Source organism: Elgaria multicarinata, chromosome 17 (genome assembly GCF_023053635.1).
Source record: "Elgaria multicarinata webbii isolate HBS135686 ecotype San Diego chromosome 17, rElgMul1.1.pri, whole genome shotgun sequence".
NCBI lineage: Eukaryota > Metazoa > Chordata > Lepidosauria > Squamata > Anguidae > Elgaria > Elgaria multicarinata.
The window spans coordinates 17,784,776-17,804,149 of record NC_086187.1 but is presented as its reverse complement, the minus strand read 5'-3'; the positions used below and the strand labels follow the sequence as shown (position 1 = coordinate 17,804,149).

The window sequence follows — 19,374 nt, the reverse complement described above, 5'->3', positions numbered from 1 at the left end:
GTCTCCCTGTTTTCTCTCTTATTCTACCCAGGAAAATTAATTCCTAAAAAAGTATGAGCTCACCAGCAATGCCTTAAAGGCTGCTGCTGAAGTTTTGAAGCTCCCCTTAAGTTATTTTCCATTTTGTGTGCTGTGTTATGTTTTTAAAGTTGCATGTTGTCTACTGCCAGAACTGTGCTAGGAAAACGCCTGATGCATCCACCTTGGAAGCTGAAAATATTTCCACATCTTATTGATACCTCCCTTTCCCTTTCCCTTCCCAAGGATGTGGGCTGTGGCCTTCCTCAAGTTTACCTTGGCAAGGTTGTTATAACTTACATGCAGTTTGACTGATAGAAGAGCTATATTCATGGCTCTTCAGACGTCCTAAATCAAGGGTTGAGAAGATGTAACATTTTCCAGTGGGGCGAGTCCCCCTTGCAGCCTTCTCTATCCACAACTTGGGCAGATGACCCTTCTGGTGCAAAGCGAGTCTATACGTTACGCAGGCCTGTATGGTGACTCCGTGGAAAACAAGATTGTAGCTGTATGATTGGCATTAGCTTAGGCAAGGGAGATAAAAGGGCATAATACTGGAAAATGATGGTCAATAACCATGTAGCACTGTAGAGGTTTGGCTTGTATCTGTAACTGCTGGACTTAAGAAAGGTGGCACCCTTTGCATGCCCCGTAGGGCTATTTTTTCTTCCCAGATTTCTCTGATACTGGTAGGTCATGGGCTTTAACCAGAAAAGAGGAAACATTCAGGCTATCAATGGCTACTAGCCCTGATTGCTGTGTTCTATGTCCAGTATTCGAGGCAGTAAGCCTGTGTGCACCAGTTGCTGGGGAACATAGGTGGGAGGGTGCTGTTGCACCATGTCCTACTTTGTTGATCCCTGGTCAACAGCTGGTTGGCTGCTGTGTGAACAAAATGCTGGACTAGATGGACCCTTGGCCTAATCCAGCAGGGCTCTTCTGATGTTCTTAATGTAGAACGCCTAGGCTGCCCCCTTCATTGCTTTTATGATTCTTTGCCTCCAAGCGGCTGATAAAGATTCATTGTGATATGTGAGTCTGTAGGAACCTACCTTGAAAGGAAAGGATTTTATATCACCTGTCTCTGGAACTTGATTCTGTGAAAGGGACAGACTGTGCCTCTCAGTGCCTTACCAGGAGAGCTGTTTCCCCCATCTCCTTTCCGGAAGTGTTTTGGTTGCTGCTGGATACAAGGACCGAAAAGACAGCTGGGAGTTTGTTCACCGGAAGCTCAGAGCCTCTTCCTGGCGCCTTGGTTTACACCACAGAGATAGAAAAAAAGGTACGAGTGACACACCGCCGTAACTTCCGGTAACATTTAGAAAGCTGCCACTGAGATTGCTGCGCAGAAGTATCCTTTCTAACTCTAGCCCTATTCCACATTTTTAAAGAAGTTCTGCTTTTTTTGTTTTAAAGTGTTTAAACATTTAAGACTGGGATGGGGAAAGTTTGGCCCTCCAGATGTTTGACTGCAGGTCCCATCATCCCTCTTCATTGGCTAGGGTTGATGGGAATTGAAGTCCAACAACATCTGGAGGGCCCATTCCTGATTTAAGAACTAGCCTTTCCAAATCAATTTCCAATGCTAATATAGCCCATTATCCCCGTATTGTAGATTGGGTAGTCTTTGGCTAGGAGAAACGGATTTAGGACGCTCCTGCAGTGCAGTTCACTCTGAATATTGGGGGGTGGACAAAGTAAGAGGGTGATTTTCAACAACTCGGCAATGTAGTCCAGTCATAATATCCTGACTGGAAATTGAGGGTCAGGCTGAAGTTGGGAGTGTAGCATATAACACCTTTACAGTGTTGTCCAGTGCTGCTACTGTATTTTCCATGTTGCAGGTTAGGGCTTGCGGCTGAATAAGTCACATATAACAACTCCGCAATATAGTCTACTGCTATTATGCCCTTTTTGCAGGTTGAGTGTTCTTGCATGTTCACATCCTCAGCCAGGAAACTCACTGTGGGATTTTGGGCCAGCCACTCTCCCCTTTCTCACACCCTACCTCCCTTACAGGATTGTCGTGAGGGAAAAATGTGGGGAGAGGAGCCATGTACCCTGCATCGTGCTATTTCAAGGATGGGTGGGATAAAATAATAATGACAGCCCTGCAAGGTAGTCCGCTGTAATCTCAGATCAGAAGTGGTCTCAGGCTGGTTTGGATTCCCAGCTAAAACTCCATGGAAAACAACCCACAGGCTGTTTATTTAAATGGCCTCCTCCCAGCCCAAATCCACCCCTCATCTGCACACTTGCATGCAGGAGTCTTGTGCTTTCAACTACTTTAAAACTACAGAAATGTCTCTCATAAATCCAGATCTTGGTTCGAGCATGTACTCCTGTCTCTGTTGCTACTTTCTATTCGTGGATGGGACACACTGCAGCCCAATTACAGCTGTGCTAATCACAATAACACACCTGCTTAGATTTCCCCACTAATTTCCATGGGCAGCTTTACTTCTACTCCGAAAGACTGGGGGGCGGGAATAGTTTAAAAGACATTAAGGGTACAATCCTATGGATATTTAGGCAGGAAAAATAATCCTATAATCCCCAACATTCTCCAACCCTAGTAGTACAATCTGTACTTGTCTACTCAGAAGTAAGCCCCACTGAGTTCAATGGGAATAATTCTCAGGTTAAGTGGGGCTAGGATTCTAGAAATTCTATACCTGGGAGTAAGTCTCATTGAACTGAATACAGTATAAAAGATTATGCTGTCAGTCTGGTTACTCTACACCCACTTTTTTTTTAATGCTCTATGATTCTCTAAGCCGTCAGGATGAATTGGGTGGATGAACTGCTCTCCATCCCAAAGCCTATGAACGGAAGAGGGTTAGATCTCGCGAGAGTCTCCCTCACTTCCTTGTTATCCTACCGCCTCGATTTCCCATAACACCCCGCGCGCGCCCGGCCGCCTTCCTTTTTCCGCCATCTTGCTGCACTGGTAAGTAGAGAGCTGGGGTCGGTCCCCGCTAGTATCTGCCGCGTATCGAATCCATCCCCTACCCTTGGCCCGCTGTCGCCCCGGTTCCTGGAAGGTGGGACTCTGCACGACCGGTACAGCTCCTTTGGGGCTGGCGGCGCTGCCCCTGGCCCTCGCGGGGGTGGCCTGAACGGGGCCCGGGTGGGTGGATGGATGGGCTGGGAGAGGAATGCCCAGGATTCTGGAGTTGGCCTTGCTGGCTGGCTGGCTGGGTGAGGGGAGAGGCCTGGCGCCAGAGGCAAGCAGGGAGCAGCGGCGGGGCTGTCTCGGGCTGCGACTTTATGCATACGCGCCTTTACCTGGAAGTAAACCCCGTTGGGTATCGCGGAAAGCATGGAGAAGAGCGGCCCTGCCTCAAGAGGTTTTGCGTGTAGAAGGTCCCAGGTTTGATCCCCGGCATTTCCAGGAAAGGGAGGATTAAAAATGCCTGAAACTCTGCAGAGCTGCTGCCAGTCAGTGTCTGTAATACTGGGTTAGATGGACCGACGAAGTAGAAGGCAGCTCCCTATGTTCCTATTTGGGTGGGGGTGGGAGGGGGGGTCTGTGGGGGCATGGGTCTGCTCCAATTTTGCATTGCTATTTAAAGTATTAGATACCTGGGACAAAGAATTGTAGGAATGTAAAGTGTATGCGGTGTCCAGCTTCCAAGTTTTAAAGAGGGCAGTTTGCCTTGTTGCCATGTGGTCAGCCTTTTGTAATTGATGGTTTGGGCAAAGTATTGGTGCCCAATGTGATTCTATACCAAGGTGGACAATTTTCCAGAGGTTTTGGCCTGCAATTCCAATCATCCCTCACCATTGACTAGGCTAGGGCTGATGGGAGTTGTAGGCCAAAACATTTGGAGGGCCCGCAAGTTGCCCACGCTTGGATCTATACTCAGAGATTAGTGTTAGTCTTGCAAGCAGCATAAAGGGAGACAAATGCATCTCTTGTGTGATTTTGAATGTGAAATCAATAGCACGGCTGACTAAGCTGTATTAAATCCCAAATGCGTAGCCGTGTTGGTCTATTGCAGTAAAAACACTGTGACAAATAAGAGCCCTGCTGAATTAGACCAGTGTTCCAACATGTCCGGCAGGGCATCAAGTCAGTAGTAGATGTTCCCCAGTTGCTCCCCAGGGACTAATATTCCAGCCTTGTGTCCCCTAGATGTTTTGCATTGCACTCCCATTGGGCTCAGGGGTTGTAGCCCAAATTATCTGGAAGGCACCCAAGTAGTGTTCAGAGTCTGAACATATTGTTATCAAGAGTATTTTGCTAGTTGCCACCACTGATCTGTTTGACTAGGTTGCCAATGGACAATGTTGTCTTAGCGTTATTTAACTTCTGTGTTAAGTGAACTTGATTCGGGTGAGAAACCTGGTGTCCGGGGCCTTTTTTGGACTATAGTCCTAGAACTTGTTGTAAAAACGGTTATTGGCTTCTGCCCTGAAAACATGAAACATGATGAGTGAGTTCCCTTGAGCATATATACAGTATGGTGCCTCTTTCACTCCTATAGTCATAACAACTACATCTTAGGGTCTTTCTGGGGAGAAAATATGACTACATCTTAAACTCAAGTAGACTGCTTGGTCTCGGAAGATCTCTCTGATCCAGTCCCTGTGTCTTTAGACAGGGTAATTTAATTATTCTTGACATCTACTTGGTATTGTCCAGATAAAGCAATTCCACAACTTCACAAACCATCTTGTTTCATGCGTGAGATACTCTTAAGTTTTAAACAAACATTTAATTTGTTCTGCAGTGTTATTTGAACAACCCCACACAACCTAGGCTTGTAAGTAGTTACTCCTGGTGGAATCAGACTGGCTCTTGTAAACTGGAGGCACTGTTCCTTGATTTCAAGTTGTTCATGTACTAGAGATAACTGTGAAAGCAGGTGGGCGAAATAAACTCTTGCGGATTAGTTTGCAAGGCTGGTCTAAATCTACACTTTTGTTATTTTGGATTGCTGGAACTCTTTGAAAAAGAGGTTAGCACTTCTGGTTATTTTAGTGTGGAAGAAGCACACACATTTCCTAATGTATCATCTCTTCGTTTTGTGGCAGGGCCACAGTAGCTCTTTCAACCCAAGGACAATTCCATGAGAGAGAAGCTCTTGGTTGTGTGTGTGTTGAGGAGGCGTTCCAGTGGTGAAAGGAGCAAAAAATGTCCCCAAATACCTGGGTGTTCTAGCTTAAATCTCTTTCTGCTAGTAACAAAGTCTTAGGAGAAGTATTTGAATAGTTTAGAATGGGGAGAAAACTGCCCCCCCCAAATCATAATGCTGGGAAACCACTCAACAATTGGCAGTTGAGGAAGGGAGCATGGTCTTCTGGGGACGCCTGGAGGAATTCAGTAATGAGTTTTAAGACAAGATGCTGTTTGTGTTTGCATTTTTAAATCTGCAAACATCACACTGCGTTAAATGTAATAACTATGTACACCAGTTGCTGGGGAACATGGGCGGGAGGGTGCTGTTCCACTCGTGTCCTGCTTGTGGGTTCCTGGTCAACAGCTGGTTGGCCATTGTGTGAACAGAATGCTGGACTAGATGGACCTTTGGTCTGATCCAGCAGGGCTCTGTGGACAGTACTCTTGCAATAAAAGACTTGCTACAGATACTTCATTGTCTATGGCAGTCGCTACTTGCTGCAGTTGGCAGTGGCTAAGCTATTCTATCATCCACTTACTACCTTACGTCATCCACTCATTACCCTCACAATCACTTATCTTAGGAAGAGCCAAATGGCACAGAAGCTTGCAGAATTAAGCAGTTGGTTGACTAAAAGATTTTAACTCATTCTTTATTTGCAATTGAGAGTGGGAATATGTTGCACAGCAGTGATGGATGATACTGATTTTCAGACATGAGGATTTTTTCCTTTGTTCAAAAAGAGCGTGTTGGTGACCCCTTTTAATTCATATCCTATGTTTTGTGCCACTTCCAGCATCCATAATCAGTCTGGTAAGCCACCGTTTGACAATCACTGATATATGTCAAGGGCATGGCCTCTCACTTAAGCATGTCTATTTTATCCATACAGGCATCATGGTGCGCATGAATGTTCTGGCGGATGCTCTTAAAAGCATCAATAATGCAGAGAAGCGTGGAAAGCGTCAAGTTCTCATTAGACCGTGCTCCAAAGTAATTGTCCGGTTCTTAACTGTGATGATGAAGCATGGTAAGTCCACAGAATGGATGTGAAGCCTTGGTGTAATAATCTGGAAATTCATCCTTACTTTGGCTGGAGAAGATGCTAGTGAACGCAAGATAATTCAAAATTTGAATGAGAATTATGTTGAAACTAGACTGAACTGGTTAGAAGTAAACGTGGTTCAGTTGGAGAAGACCATGGTGTGTGTGGTTGCATACTGTTTTTCCCAAGAAAGCAGGTCAGAATACTTGAGTGGGTGGGAGGTGGTGGTTATGATTCATAAACTAATTTGCTCCTTCGGATTGTACAATGTAAGCAGTCTTTTTTAAAATAACCACACTTACGTCCCATCTGTCCTCTGGGGTTCAGGGACCTTCCATCTTTATTCTCATCATGAGTTTATTGTTTAGTTGGCATGCCTGCCTGCCTGCCTGCCTTTCCCTTGGAAATGACTACGAGGTGGGGGGCTGGCAACTACAATTTTTGACTTGGCTAGCACCCTGGACTTACAAGGGCAAGGAAAATCATAATCCTGTATGCATTGGACTGTGCAGTTAATTTTATCATTTAAAGGTCTAATGTTTAACAAATATTGGTAACCTTGCTCAACAAAAAGGCTAGAACATGTTCCCTCGATTTCATGTAAAAGGGACCAGCACACAATGAAGAGGACTCAAATTTAGACGCTTGCTTTGTAAGTTTGAACGAGCCTCGTGTGGCGCAGAGTGGTAAAGCAGCAGTTTCTGCAGCTGAAACTCTTCCCACAGCCTGAGTTCGATCCCAGCGGAAGCTGGTTCTCAGGCAGCCGGCTCGGGTCGACTCAGCCTTCCATCCTCCCGAGGTCGGTAAAATGAGTACCCAGTTAGCTGGGGGAAAGGTAATAATGGCCAGGGAAGGCAACGGCAAACCACCCCGCTATAAGGCCTGCCAAGAAAACGTCAGCGAAAGCTGGCGTCCCTCCAAGAGTCAGTAATGACTCAGTGCTTGCACGAGAGGTTCCTTTCCTTTCCTTTGTAAGTTTATTCCATAGTGGATATCTAAGGCCACTATTTGCACAGTCTGCAGGCATAACACAGGTGCCTTTTTCTAGTTTACATGAAATAAGGTATAGTAAGCAGACTTTGTAGCCAAGAATTCATTTAATCTGTCCATATGAACATTGCAATTGAACAACACGATCTAGGTTTATTTATGATAGAAGTCGCAATCATAGAGGAATTTATAGACAAGAAGCTGCTTCCATCTTTGTGCAGATTATTTATGGATAAAAGCTTGTAGGCAGTTTTTGAAGTCTCTTGTGATCTAATTTAAGGTTTTGTTTTATTAATTCAGCCCCAATACTATGTCCTATAGTTTGCTTCTGCCTGCAGATTTAAAAAAGGAGCTGGTGTTAGCGGAAAAGCGATCTAAGAGACTGATTTAAGTAATCCCAGCAAGCTGTCTGTTGCTGAATATCAGAATCTTGTATTGATGGAATTGATCAACATTTCGAACATAATTTTCTGTTGTCCCTAAAATCACTCTCAGGTTGTACCTGCAAAGTGGTGCAATAATTCCATCTATTCCCCTAGAGCAAGGTAAAGTCGGTAAATAAACCAGGAAGGGATAGATAACTTTGTGTTGCATCCAAACCCTGGATTATGGTTAAGTGTGAGGATTTGTAAGACAATAATAAACCATGGTTTAAAGTTTACTTACAATCTTGGCTTGTTTGGGGGCAAATAACCATAATTCCAGGTTGGAACATAACTCAAAGCTATCCCTTCCTGCTTTGTTTACCAGCTTGCATGAAGGGAGGCGAGAAGCAGGAATGAACAGGCTGCATGGATTAGCTTGCTGCTTGGTCACATTGTGGTTTATTAAGCCAGGAATCCTGGTTTAAGATGATGTCCAAATTTGGCCAATGACTTGCCAAAGGGCAAGTCACTGATCAGCTGGTGTGTGATCAAGCAGTGTGGCAGGACAGGGATTTGAACCCAAGTCTTCCTGGTCCCAATCCAATACTATTCACTATGCCACACTAATAATAATAATAATAATAATAATAATAATAATAATAATAATAATAATAATAATAATAATATATTTACTTATTTCTTACCCGCCTCTCCCTTTGGATCAAGGCGGGGAACAACATTAGTACAGGAATCAACACATCTTAAAAATTCTTGATTTTACATTGGATTGTATATCCTTGCAGCTCTAATATGAGAGCATAATACCCACTGAAATAGTCAAGCAGTTCATGAAGGGAAACAGGCTCCATTAGGCTGTCGATTTGGTTCTTGTTTTGCTGGTTTAAGTCCTTTTCTTTAATTCACAGGTTACATAGGTGAATTTGAGATCATTGATGACCATAGAGCTGGGAAGATTGTTGTTAACCTCACAGGCAGACTCAACAAGGTAGGATCTGGCTTCTGCTTATGCCATTGACCTTAACTTGGAAGATCTGTTTGTCAGATATACTTAAATTCATCCCACTTGGAGGGAAATCGAATGTATTTGGGGTCTTATGGTAGGGGGTAAATGCGGGTTGACTTGTCTGGAGGCAGAATTTCTCGTAGTAAGGAATGCCAGTGGATCATTGATGTTGTGCACCGTCTCTCTTTTTCTAGGATCATTTAGCTTGCAAAAAAGGAAGCTAAGGGGTGACCACACAGCGCATAGTTAAATCATGGGACTCACTACCACAAGATGTAATGGTGGCCACCAATCTGGATGGCTCTAAAAGGGGGTTGGATAAATTCTTGGAGGCAAAGACTATCAATGGCTTCTAGCCCTGATGGTTGTGTGCTATCTCCAGTATTCGAGGCAATAAGCCTGTGTGCACCAGTTGCTGGGGAACGTGGTGGGAGAGTGCTGTTGCACCATGTCCTGCTTGTTCATCCCTGGCTGATGGCTGGTTGGCCACTGTGCGAACAGAGTGCTGGACTAGATGGACCCTTGGCCTGATCAGCACAGCACTTCTTAGGTTCTTAATACATGGTGTGGGGAATGTGGATGCAGAGACATTTTCCTCCCTCTCTCATAATACTAGAACCCAATGGGATCATCCCATGAAGCTGATTGGTGAGAGATTTGAGACAGATAAAAGGAAGGATTTCTTCACAGAGCACAAAATTAAACTATGGAATTCACTACCACAAGATATGGCCACCAATTTGGATGGCTTTAAAAGGGGTGGGGTGGGGTGGATAAATTCCTGGAGGAGAAGGCTATCAGTGTCTTCTGGTCCTGATGGCTATTTGCTCTCTCCAGTATCAGAGGCAGTAGGGCTGTATACACCAGTTGCTGGGGAACATGGGTGAAAGGGTGCTGATGTGCTTTGTCCTGCTTGTGGGTCCCTGGTCAACAGCTGGTTGGCCACTCTTTGAACGGAGTGCTGGACTAGATGGACCCTTGGTCTGATCCAGCATGGTGGTTCTTATGTGGATTCCTGCATTGAGCAGGGGGCTAATTTATTTATTTATTTATTTATTACATATTTATACTGCCCAACAGCCTAATCTCTGGGCAGTTTACACTGAACACTCACCAGATTCTTGTTCCCACGGGTTCTAGAAGTACTGAAACAGGAGAAGCTCATATGGCCTTATAGGCCCCTTCCAACTCTACTATTCTATGATTCTATTTTGTTATCTACTGCACAAGCTGACTTGAGCTGCTAACCTGAAAACTGGCAGATGGTCAGGCACCTACTTTGCTCTGCTTGTCTTATAAACCCATTACTAATAGCAGAAGGCGGTGCAGTAGTAACATTTTTATTCCTAGCGCTGAGGCTAGTGAAGGCCCTTAGGATGCCACTTAACTGGCTATCTCAGCCTGTCACCAATTGGTCCTCTGCTTCCTTCTGTGGGAAGAGGAATCTTGGAATAAGGTCATGCTGTAAGGAAATAATACAGAGCGTTTGTATAATCTGACACTTTTGCTTCCAACTGGATTTTGACTTTGTCAGTGAATCGTGCAACTCTGCTTTCTTAATCTTGCCAGTAATTCTTGAACTTGATTTCAGACCTATCAGTTGTGAAGTCTGAAAGCCTACTAATTTTTTGTGGAAGTGGAATGTTTTATCCAGCAACGTGGTTGCCTGGAAAAACTGAGTAGGAACAGGACGTGGAGAAAGACCTGGCAAATTGATAAGCTTCGAACCATTAGGTTGCAGCTGTTAATGCCTCACTCTTTGAAATGGATTATATTTATAACTTGAATGAATTGTATACCTTTTCTGCTTAATAAATGTGCCCCAAAGTACAGTTTTAAGTGCTAAATGTTAGAGTACTGTACTGTGTACAGTGTTGGTCACCACACCTAAAAAAAAGATATCGCAGAGCTGGAGAAAGTGCAGAAAAGGGCAATTAAAATGATCAAGAGACAGGAACATCTCCCCTATGAGGGAAGATTGTAACAGCTGGGGTTGTTCAACTTGGGGAAAAGGAGGCTAAGGGGAGACGTGATAGAGGTGTACAAAATTATGCGTGGTGTGGAGGAAGGGAGGCATTTTTCTCCTTCTCCCATAATACTAGAAACAGATGGGGTCATCCCATGAAGCTGATTGGTGGGAGGTTCAGGACAGATAAAAGGAAGGACTTCTTCACACAGCACTTAGCTAAACTATGGAATTCACTGCCACAAGATGTAGTGATGGCCACCAGTTTAGATAGCTTAGGGAGTTTGATAAGTTCCTGGAGGGGAAGGCTACCAATGGCTACTAGTCCTGATGGTTAAGGGCAACCTCCAGTATCAGAGGCAGAAAGCCTACAAACACCAGTTGCTGGGGAACATGGGCGGGAGGGTTCTTTTGCACCATGTCCTGCTTATGGGTTCCTAGTCGATGGCTGGTTGGCCACTGTGTGAACAGAGTGCTGGACTAGATGGACCCTTGGTCTGATCCAGCAGGGCTCTTCGGATATCCTTAGTGTGTGTTTCTAAAGTGGTAAATCTTTGGCTTTGTATATTTCAGTTTGTATATTTCAGTTTGTGCAAACATGTTCCCTGCTTCCTGGTAGTTTAAAAAAATTCTAGAATATTCACATCTCAACAACAAAACAATACTCCTTGATGAAGCCTGAACAGATGTATGAAGAAGCATGGACTTTTGTAGTCTTGTTCCTTATCCTAGTCCTGGTTTTATATCCTGCTGGGCATCAGATTTCTCTCCTCTGGCTTGATTGCTACATTTAGAGGCCGAAATGACTTCTTTTTTCTTATTGAGGTTCTCTGCCACTCAGCTGGAAGACTTTTCCAAAAGTAGTCAGTTTGTTGCATTGTGTTCAAAGAATTGCAGCAAAACAGTTATATCAATTCCATACCTAATTTTCTACAAAAAAACATATGAAACAAAAATCAAGTGGACAGGACGAAATTCTATATATTCATGTCAAAATATTGAACCATTTCTTATTGAAGTAATAAAAAAATCGGGTAGCTGCGTGAATCCATTTAAAAATAATCTTAGCAAGCAAAGTACCTTTATTGAGACCAAATGAATGTCACAAAATAGGGAATCCTTTGAGTCTGTCAGAACTCTTCCTCAAGGCATGATGATAAAATATGGAAAGAGCACAGAAACAGCAAGATCTTTTTCTCCTCCCCCTTCCTCCCCTTTTTTGTTATCTTTAATGTCCTGTCAGGAAGAGTTTCATAAAATTCCAACACATCAGTATTCTGTTTATTTTATTTATTTATTTATTTATTTATTACATTTTTATATCGCCCAATAGCCGAAGCTCTCTGGGCGGTTCACAAAAATTAAAACCATAATAAAACAACCAAATACAAATACAAACACAAATACAAAACACAGTCTAAAAAGCACAACCAGGATAAAAACCACGCAGCAAAATTGATATAAAATTAAAATACAGAGTTAAAACAGTAAAATTTAAATGTTTAAAAGTGTTAAAATACTGAGAGAATAAAAAGGTCTTCAGCTGGCGGCGAAAGGAGTACAGTGTAGGCGCCAGGCGGACCTCTCTGGGGAGCTCATTCCACAACCGGGGTGCCACAGCGGAGAAAGTCCTCCTCCTAGTAGCCACCTGCCTCACTTCCTTTGTTCCCAGTAGAAGTACTGCACTGCCTTCATCGTCCAGTGAAAAACAAAGGTGTCTCAGTTTTAACGAGCCTAAGCAGAAATAGCTGTAGATGGTACCAAACATGTGGGCAGGCTGCTTCAAGCGAATAATCTTGTTTTGCCTCAACCTGCCCTCCAAATGGAAAGTTCCATAAACTAGGGCCTCATCTACACCAGGCAGGATATTGCACTATGAAAGGGGTGTATAAAAGGCATCAGCCACACCAAGCAGGATATAACTCTCTCTGTGATTTTAAGACAGCTTTGAAAACTACCCTTTTCCGGCAGGCCTACCCAAGCCCAGATGAATGTGAAATCAAGTATTTTTAAGATGTGTTGATTCTTGTACTAATGTTGTTCCCCACCTCGATCCAAAGGGAGAGGCGAGTAAGAAATAAATAATTTGTATTATTATAGCGGTATGAAAACGGTATATGGTAGGTGTCAATGGGCCCCAACAGTTGTCAGCGCACTTCAATACCACTATAAAGCAGGAGTGTGGCTCCTGCCTTTTATATACCGCTTTCATAGTGGAATATTCTGTTTGGTGTAGATGAGCCCTAGAACTTGAATTCTAGGATCATTTTGTAATCATTCTCATCTCTAGGAAGGGAATTCAGTTCATAAAATTTTAAAATTAAAATTTTTAATATCACTAACGAAACAAAAGTAGCTGCGTAAGTAATAGCATTAATGTCTCTTATCCGCCCCCCCGCCCCCCTTTGCCTTGTTTGATAGTGCGGTGTGATCAGTCCCAGATTTGATGTCCAGCTGAAAGATTTGGAAAAATGGCAGAACAACCTGCTGCCCTCACGTCAGTTTGGGTAAGTGTTGGCTGTGCAGAACTGAGCTGCTGAAGCTTGTGATGAGGATGTATTGCGAATTCTGCCCAGGCTCCTCTCTGTTATCAGCTCCGCAGAGCAGGAAAGCGATGTGTGTGGGTATTAAAAGGATGTTGATTCCATCAGTGTCATGGAAATTCATCACTCTAGATATAAAGCCAGCACTATTGGCACTTGACCTGTCGCATCTGACTCCTATTTAACACTTGTTGCTTTTCTGTTGATTCGGCATGCTGGTGAGCTGCGATCCATGTATAATTTTTATTTCCACACTTGTCAAATCGCTGTCTTTACAGAATTCAGATTTGCATTTAGTTTTTGAGCCGGTGTATTTTCTGAAGCGAGGTTGAAATTCCGCTTTCTGAATTTGCGTTTTCCTCCTCTTTTAATAGGTACATTGTGCTGACCACTTCAGCGGGCATCATGGACCACGAGGAAGCTAGGCGAAAACACACAGGAGGGAAAATCCTGGGATTCTTTTTCTAAACTTGTAAAAAAACAAAACAGGCAGACCAATAAACCGCTCAAACGGACTGTTTGCAGCCTGTGTCTTAAAAGTTAAATCCTTCTTCTGTGGGCACTGGGCAAGTGCACCAAAAATCTTAAATTTTTCCGACTGGTATATAACACTACCCAGGTAACAGTACGTTTTACGTTGCGCTGTAAGGTGAGCGAAGTGTTATAGTGTCGCCTCTGAGCACCTGTGCTGATGTACAATAGCCCAGATTGTCTTCTCAGTCGTACTGCTTATGTAGAATAAATGCATACACCTGTGCTCCAAAACATTTAAGAGAATAATGATATGCAATATAAGAGTAAGTCTGTGACTTGGTTTCTATAAGCTTTGTGCAGTTTCTGGTCTTTATCTGTGCCACCCCATCCCCCTTTAGTAGACACAGCCCTTTTATCCCACCGCGCTTTGATGTAAGGTTAGGCTAAGAGGTGGTGACTACCTTCAAGGTCACCCAATGAGCTTTATGACGAAGGACGGAATTGATTCCAAGCATCCCTGTTCAAAGTCCACACTCTAATCTCTGATGCCACGTTAGCTTGGTTGGCAAGAATGACTTCTTGATCCCCTGTCTTCGGGAGCCTGAGAAACACAGATAATTGTGTCACCCAAAATTGATCTGTTTTTTCCTCAAGCTCTCAATAAGGAAAACACTGGTGTGGGGGGAGAGAGACTAGGGGGTTTAGTTTCATGATTGGCAGTTCCTAGAAGCATAGAATAGTAGAGTTGGAAGGAGCCTATAAGTGCTCTTCAATGTTTTCATTGATGAGGAGGTTCAGGGAATGCTTATAAAATTTGCAGATGACATAAAATTAGGTGGGATAGCTAAAACCTTGGAAGACAGAAACAAACTTCGAAGCGGTGTTGATAAGCTGGAGTGCTGGGCTGAAAACAACACAATTAAATTTAATAGAGATAAATGCTACACCTAGGAAAAAGAAACCACCTGCACAGTTACAAGATGGGGGATACTTGGCTCAGCAATACTACATGTGAGAAGGATCTTGGAATTGTAGATCACAAGCTGAATATGGGCCAACAGTGTGATGTGACTGCAAAAAAAGCAAATGCTATTTTGGGCTGCATTAATAGAAGTATAGCTTCCGAACCTCGCGAGGTACTGGTTCCCCTCTATTCAGCCCTGGTTAGGCCTCATCTTGAGTATTGCATCCAGTTCTAGCTCTTCATCTCCATGAATGGTTTTACTATGGCTCCGATATATCATAGGACTGATGCAGTGTTTGGTGCGCTTTGCTAGTTTTCTCTCCCAGGAGCAGAGACAATGGTTTAGAGGAGTTTATGGTTGCTGGGTGGTTGTAGCATTGTGTGCTTGCTTGGAGAATGGTGGATGTTCAAGTCCTACGTCTGATCTGGTATGTTTCACATCCGTCATCCAGCCCTGTCCTATTGCGCTTTCTGTGGCTGGTTCCAACTGAGCTGAAAACAAAAAAAAGTTTAAAGTGTTCTTCATTCCGCATAACTCTTTAACATGAGTTTCTTGCCTGTAGACACCTCTGTGAGAACATTCCCTTTCCATGCAAATTACTAAAACTCCTGTGAAGGGGGGTAAGCATATCATGCAACTCTAACAAACGAGGGAAAATGTTATCACCACTTGTTGATTTCCAGCAATAGTCAACACGAGGCATGACGATTGGATTTCCAAACTCAAATTTACACCAGAGTCAAAACAGGCAGCCTCCAAATCAGGCTGTTTTCCGAACTGGGCTCTGAACGAAATCTAGTGAGTGCATAGCCCTAGTTTTCAGTATTTAGAGAAAGCTCTAAAGCTGTCAGGGTGGATGGGGGAGAGCACACTCAAAACATCCCAATGAGGACTGAACATTCTCAGTGGCCGTTGAATGTTGACTTGCAGTTGTGGGGGAAACCTGGGGAACGGATTGGAGTCTCACGCCGAAGGGCATGGCTGGCTGGAGCTCTCCACCTTGCAACACTTTGTTTCAGGTCCCGCTTATTCACAGTAGCGATTCAGTTCCTAGAACCAATGAGGGGCCAGAGAAAGGCCTGAAATACTGTGTACATGGCAAGATACGTGATGCTTTTGCTGCCATTACCGTCTCCTCACCTGATAACCTGCTAGCAAGCACTGTCCTAAAAAAAACCCCCAAAATCCTTGTCCACCTGTTCATAATTTTGCACCTTGTCTGCATTTGAGCCTGCTTTGTTTCCCAATTCTGCCTCCAGGTCTGCTCTAGTGTTCTTAAACCCTACCTGTCTTGGATTCGATTCCGTCCTTCACGTGATGGCTGTATGCAGGAGACATCCCAGACATCTCCCGGTAGAGTTGCAAAAGACTTCTGTCCAAGGCCTGTCTTAACAGAAATTGAAGGGAAAGGTTGACAATAGTGGCTAAAAAGTCTCCTCGGAGCCCTCTCTTGTCTTTCAAGCATCATTCCGTGGCGCTCTTAGACATCCAACCTAATCTCGGCTATGGATAATCTTTAATATTCATACTGCCCCCTGCTGGTGGATGAGGAGATGTCATTGTACTTTGCAGTATATTGCAAACAGATACTTGTTTTCTTACTGCTATTTTACATTTCTGCCACTGTGGGGCTCATCTATTGGTGACCCTTTCATTCAACCCCTTTAGCAATCTGCCTCTTCTTAACATGGAAAAATTGTGGATTTCAACAATTCCGTGCATTTATTTATTTATTTATTTATTTAGAATATTTATATACCGCTCCCCATTGAAAAATTTCGGAGCGGTGTACAAGATAAAATGAAAATAAAAACAGAAAAAAACAGTTAAAACAAAATTTAAAAGAAGCAAAAAACAGATCCAAGGCTGCATATTAAGGAAAGGCTTCTTGGAATAAAGATGTTTTCAGGAGGCGCCGAAAGGAGTACAAGGTCGGAGCCTGCCTGACCTTCAGAGGCAGGGAATTCCACAGGAGGGGGGCCACCACGCTGAAGGCTCTTCCCCTGGTGGATTCCAATCGGAGGATGGATCTAGGTGGAACCACCAGGAGCAGGCCCTCAGATGACCTCAGTGACCGGGCAGGTTGGTAAGGGAGAAGGCGCTCTCTCAGGTATCCTGGCCCCAGGCTGTTTAGGGCTTTGCACACAAGTACAAGAACCTTAAACCTGGCCCGGTAGCGAATAGGCGGCCAGTGCAGTTCCCTCAGCTGAGGAGTTACATGCTGGAAAGGGGCAGCTCCAGACAACAGCCGAGCTGCAGCATTCTGCACTAGCTCCAGCTTCCGGAGCAGCTTCAAGGGCAGCCCCACATAGAGCGCGTTGCAGTAATCCAATCTTGAGGTTACCAATGCCTGTACCACCGTGGCCAAGCTAACTCTGTCCAGGAGAGGCCGTGGTTGGTGAACCAACCGAAGCTGGTAAAAGGCACTCCGAGCCGTGGCGGCTACTTGAGCCTCCAATGACAGAAATGGGTCTAAGAGTACCCCCAAACTACGAACCTGTTCTTTCAGAGGCAGAGCAACCCCATCCAGAACAGGCAATGAGCCTGTCTCCCGGACTCGGGAACCACTCACCCACAGGGCTTGCGTCTTGCCAGGATTCAGTCTCAGTTTATTGGCCCTCATCCAGGCCATTACTCATAAATTTAAAACTGCCTTTCTGAAGGATTGCTCCAGGAGGCTCATGGATGAAACCCCAAAGTGAACCATTTCGGACAATGCTGCTAGTGCAACATTCAAACAGCAGCAGAGAGTAACACAGACTGTAAGAGGAGTCATGCTAGATCAGACTGAGGGTCCATCTAGTCCACAACTCGGTTCACACAGTGGCCGATCAGCTGTCAGCCCACAAGCAGGACTCAACAGCATCCTCCCACCCATGTTCCCCAGCAACTAGTGTATACCGGCTTACTGCCTCTGATACTGGAGGTTGCACTTAGCCATCCGATTCGTAGCAGACAGCTCAACCCCCAATTCAACAAGACAGCCATTCCGGGCTTTGTTGCCTTCTGAAAAGGGAAGGATTTTTACCAACTTGTGGAAGTTCACTAGGGCGGTAGCAAGATAACCTTTTCTCGGAAGGAGTTCCAAAGCCTCAGCAAAGTTTATTATGTAATAGATTTATATACTGCAGTCCAAATTTAAAAATATCTCTTAAGTGGTATCTCTAAATAATGCCCCTAAAAATAGCTCTAGTTTCTGCTCTCTCTGGAATTGGAAGACGCCAATCTCCTCTTAGCTCTGGTTTGCCATACTCCGAAGTACCAGGAGGGATACCTCATTGCAGAATGGACACGGACCTAAGCCTGAGCAAGTCTTAGTTCTCAGCAAGAGTGCTAATTGTGCCCTTTCTTGCTCTCTTGCTCTGCTTCTCACATGTTGGAATGCAGCCTGTTTACCTTCCCCTCATTGTGGCTTCTGTTGCGATTCAAAACCATCCAAAGCGAAGAGACTCGATAAATGTATATTTCATCAGCACCGGAGTAAAGTGTAGTTCGGAAGAACGATGCAAACCAGCGTCAAGCAGTTCCAGTAGAGGGTGCTCTCGGTCTATAAAAGAGTCCGAGAAAGGCTGCGACTTCAATATCTTTTTGTGCTAGAGGTGACTTCAAAGACTTTCAGCTGCTTCCTTGGATCTGCTGTGGCGCTGAGTCCAAAGCTTGACTTCTCAGAAACAACAACAAACGTGTCACGCTGTTGCAGAGATCAGAGAAGTTTTCGTTCGAACAGGGTTGGACCTTATGTACCAAAATCTCATGGCCCAGATGGAGATGAATCTGCTTATTCTCCGAGTTATTTCCATCCACTGGAGAATCTAGAGTTGTCCCTGAAGCCTGTAACCAGATTTCTGAGGGCTCTTGGACAATCAAAGCCCCCTCCTTTTGTGAGTCTGCCTTCATTGTTTTTATCAGAACTCTGTTCTTTTAAAAATAGTAATTTTCTTACGTTTTTATTTTATCCAATGCAATCAAGTAAAATCCAATGCAATCCATTCAATCAAGTATTGAACATTTATTGGACTGCATGGGATTCCACAAGGTAAGTAGGGAAATTTAGATCCCATGAGAGACTAGATCCACATCTATATAGAGATCCTTTCCTCTTGACCCATCCCACCAACAAGTAGTTCACCGCTCTGAAATCTTTTAGATGTTGAGAGGTATATAAATATTATAAATAAATAAGTAGTCTTCAAAGGTTAATGCTCCTCTGTTTGTATAGTACTTCACTACAAACTTAGAAAATATTTGTGACCAGTGGAGAGCTAAAACAAAAGTGTGTGTATGTATGTATGTATATATAGATTTGCTTGAATGGGGACTACTGAAGACATTGAAAACCCAGAGAGGTAGCAATTCAGGTTGTTACGTAGGTCTAGCAGTGTTGCCTGCTACAGAAGGATGAACATACGAACATAAGAAGAGCCCTGCTGGATCAGACCGAAGGTCCATCTAGTCCAGCATTCTGTTCACACAGTGGCCAACCAGCTGTTGACTAGGGACCAACAAAGCAGGACATGGTGCAACAGCACCCTCCCACCCATGTTCCCCAGCAACTGGTGCACACAGGCTGAAATACTGGAGGTAGCACACAACTATCAGGACTAGTAGCCATTGATTGCCTTCTCCAGGGATTTATCCAACCCCCTTTTTAAGCCATCCAAATTGGTGGCCATCGCTACATCTTGTAGTGAATCCCATAATTTATGCGCTGTGTGAAAAAGTCCTTCCATATTATTTATCCTGGATCTCCCACCAATCAGCTTCATGGAATGATCCCGGGTTCTAGTATTTTGAGAGAGGGAGAAAAATGTCTCCCTGTCCACATTCTCCACACCATGCATGATTTTGTACACCTCTA

The 19,374-nt window shown here is 44.1% G+C and overlaps 1 protein-coding gene across 1 annotated transcript; it reads left to right on the top strand.

Annotated features, from left to right (window-relative positions):
* Positions 1–2,890: 2,890 nt before the first annotated feature.
* On the top strand, positions 2,891–13,590 carry RPS15A (ribosomal protein S15a). The gene is made up of 5 exons (XM_063143286.1): positions 2,891–2,968; positions 6,037–6,174; positions 8,471–8,550; positions 12,956–13,041; positions 13,452–13,590. The coding sequence occupies exons 2-5, from the start codon at positions 6,042–6,044 to the stop codon at positions 13,543–13,545; spliced, it is 393 nt and encodes a 130-aa protein (XP_062999356.1). The 5' UTR covers positions 2,891–2,968; positions 6,037–6,041; the 3' UTR covers positions 13,546–13,590.
* The last annotated feature ends 5,784 nt before the right edge of the window (positions 13,591–19,374 follow it).